Source organism: Acyrthosiphon pisum, unplaced genomic scaffold (assembly GCF_005508785.2).
Source record: "Acyrthosiphon pisum isolate AL4f unplaced genomic scaffold, pea_aphid_22Mar2018_4r6ur Scaffold_21460;HRSCAF=24041, whole genome shotgun sequence".
NCBI lineage: Eukaryota > Metazoa > Arthropoda > Insecta > Hemiptera > Aphididae > Acyrthosiphon > Acyrthosiphon pisum.
Genome location: NW_021770930.1, coordinates 1 through 3,432, shown reverse-complemented (window position 1 = coordinate 3,432; position 3,432 = coordinate 1). Strand labels below are relative to the sequence as shown.

The following is a 3,432-nucleotide window of genomic DNA, read 5'->3' as shown; positions in this document are numbered from 1 at the left end:
GCAAGTTTACTCAACGATTCACTCATGAAATGGAACGTATCAACAAATTTTATGCTGAACCTAGGTGCGATTTCCTTGCTAAATGATATATATTTTTCTGAAGAATTTGGGATAATATGAATATCTTTATCATCGCAACCAAGTTCTCGAATAATAAATTGGCTATCATACGACAAATTATGGAAAAAAATCGGAACAAATGATGGAGTTGTTATTTCAAAATTACACTGAAGACAGAGACATTGTCTATATTTACCGGTAAAATGACAATGGTCTCGGACTTTGATTAAATTGTTGTTTTTAAAATGTTTTAAACATTTTTCGCAAAATTTAGTTCTTTGAAAATGTTCTTCTTCTTTTCCAGTTAATTTTATCATCGGCGTATTAATTTGATAAATTTTATTGATACTATTTCCGATTTCAATCATATTTTTCATAAACTTTTTTGCAGCCTTTCACCTCTTTAAATTATAACCTTCCTCGGAATGTTGAAAAGTTTTACCAGCTCTTTTGAAATAATGTTATAGTCAACTTTTACATAAAACCCGTAACTCATAATCTCATGCAAATGCGTAACATGAGTTTTCTGTTTTTTACATTTTTTAATGAATTCATTGGGCTGTTTGGGAGTTAATAAACATTCAAAATCTGCATAAATTACAAATGGAATCTTCTGGGTTTTTTTATAACCTTTGAAATAGATGAAATCATCATCTCCCTTTTCAAACATTATAGGTCTCCCCAAAGGATTCTTTCCACAATTACGCTGATGTTCATTTAATCCTTTCACACCCCAAAGCTTACTTTCACACGGTTGAGTACAAATAATTAATTTTGAACAATTTTTCGTTTTCTGACTTCTGATCAATCTTGAAAAACTTTTAATATAACAATAATGTGATGTATCATCATTATTAAACAAAAATAGATCAAAATGAACATTTCTTTCGGTATTACAAATATACAAAGGAAAAATTGTTTTTTTATCATTCAAACTGAAAATGTTTATGAAATATTGTTAATACGTTCAAATTTAGGTATCTGACTAATTGGTGTTGGAAAATCAACACATTTAAAATTTAAGCCGCTTTTTACTTCTAACATCTTAAAATATTTTTCACTAAAATTATTTTTGTTAGAGCGATTATCAAACTTAGATAATAATGCAGATTTAAAACATTTATTATCACTATTTTTTACATTGATAATCGCTCTTTTATCTTTAACATGTTTGGGTAAATCAATATATGTTCCTCCTTTGAGAGGATTCACTATATTGATTCTTAACTGCATTGTTTCTATTACCTTAAGCGACCATCCAGAACCTTTCTGTTTGAAATCTGCCTCTTCCCGTAACAATTTATCGAACATGTCGTTTAGTGTTTTTTTAAAATTAGATGAATAACACACAAGAACATTAGACGTTTTGAATGCAATATCCTGTACTTCTTGCGTGATAATTCTTTCGTAAACACTATCGACGACTAAATTAAATTTTATAGACGTATTTTTACATGATTCTTTTAACTTGTAAATTAATTTTTCTGAAATATAGTTAAAAAAAAGCGTATAATCTATAAAATTTAATCTATTCCTAATGATAAAAGTTTTCGAACATTTTTTGAAACGTTCAATTTCGAATAACTCTTTATCAGTAGAAATTGTTCGCTGACATTTTCTCACCGTTTGTCTTTTCATGATGAAACTGTAAATAGAATAAATAAAAAACAAAATATATAATAATGTAAATAGATCATTTTATTTAAAAAATTAATACATTCAGAATATAAGACATAAAAAATAAAAAAGCGGTTTTGAGATAAAAAATGAATTATGAAAATAGGGAAAATTATGAATAACCATTAACCATTGTTCATATAATTATACTGTGTATATAATATAGATAATCCTTTTTGGATATTTTTTTCCCGTTGTTTATCAATATATAACGAATGTAAATGATCCTTTATAATTTTTTTTTTTTCATTCATTAATTTGTTTTGTTTTAAAACTGCTTTTTTTATTCTTATATCAATTTTTTTAATTTTTTTTTTAAGTTCAACTGCATTTTCATTCATTTCTCTGTCATTTTTCTCTGCCTTTTGAATTATCTCGTTAATTTTATCCATAATGAATGATTTTGATTCCATTTTTTTTTTATTCTGTAAATTTTATAGTAGGTAATCTATAGACATTAGTTTATGATTATTATGTTAAGCTTGCATCAATTGATAAATAAAAACATTTTTTAGAATGGTCGGTATATTTAATAAAATAGTTTTATTAAATAATTGAATAATAATGTAAACAAAAAACTTATATAATTTATCAAATTATTTTTTAAACATAAGCATAATACTATAATATGTACTAAATATTATTAAAATATAATCCAATTTTAACAGATTTCATTCAACTCCTGTAACTTTAAATTAAGATTTTGAATTTGTATATTGAAATTATTGATACTTTCCCAATAGTCAGAATCTCTAGTGCGATGAAATATAATTATCTTTTCTCTCTCTTCTTTTAAAAAAAAACATTTTTTCTTTTAATATAAAATTATTTATATAATATTGATTTATATAAGTTACAACTAGAGAAGGAGAAGTACACATTCTAGCTAAAAACAATTGATATTTTATATTTTTAATATTTTTTTTATTCTGTTTAAGTTTCCATCTTCTCATGATGTGGTCTTTTTCATCCGTTTCCGTATAACTTTGAATCATTTGTTTATAATATTCTATTTCGTTTAAAATATTATTGTGAGAATTCATTATTTGTAAATGTTTTTACGTAAATATAGAAAAAATGTTGAAAAAAAAAAATCTTATAATAAAAAATGATTTATATCAACCATCATTGTGTATAATTGTATGTTAGCTAATATGGCTATATTTTATAAATTATAATAATCAAGTTTTTATATTATTATGTTATTTTATAATTATAATCATTTAAATAACATGCTGTATACATATATACAGAATTCAATCTTATTTTTCAACTTATTAGAACTTTCTATTATTTGGTAGCCATTTAATATACATTATGATAATTAACATGACTATTTATCAACCAGCATTGTGTGTAGTTCAATGTTGGCTAATATGACTATATCTTATATATTACAATAATCAAGTTTTTATATCATGTTATTCTATAATTATAACCATATACATACCGTATAAACTTGTTTTTCAACTTAATAACTTTCCAGCATTTTGTAACCATTTAATAAACATTATGATAAAATATAAATAATGTTTATGCTATGTTATGTTTTTATTATCGTGTATTATTTTTTTAATTTTTAAAAACTAGTAAAGATGTAGTTTCAGATTCAATAAGATGGTTCTTTTTTAAAAAATATATAAATAATGGAATAGATAAGTACTTACATAGATAGCTGTACGGTTAAAGTATTTC

General features: G+C 23.7%; 1 protein-coding gene across 1 annotated transcript; it reads right to left on the bottom strand.

Annotated features, from left to right (window-relative positions):
- Positions 1 to 990: 990 nt before the first annotated feature.
- LOC115034898 lies at positions 991 to 3,426 on the bottom strand. Its single transcript, XM_029492413.1, has 3 exons — positions 3,405 to 3,426; positions 1,684 to 1,705; positions 991 to 1,544 (listed from the first exon to the last, which is right to left on the bottom strand). The coding sequence occupies exon 3, from the start codon at positions 1,369 to 1,371 to the stop codon at positions 1,006 to 1,008; it is 366 nt and encodes a 121-aa protein (XP_029348273.1). The 5' UTR covers positions 1,372 to 1,544; positions 1,684 to 1,705; positions 3,405 to 3,426; the 3' UTR covers positions 991 to 1,005.
- Between the last annotated feature and the right edge of the window lie 6 nt (positions 3,427 to 3,432).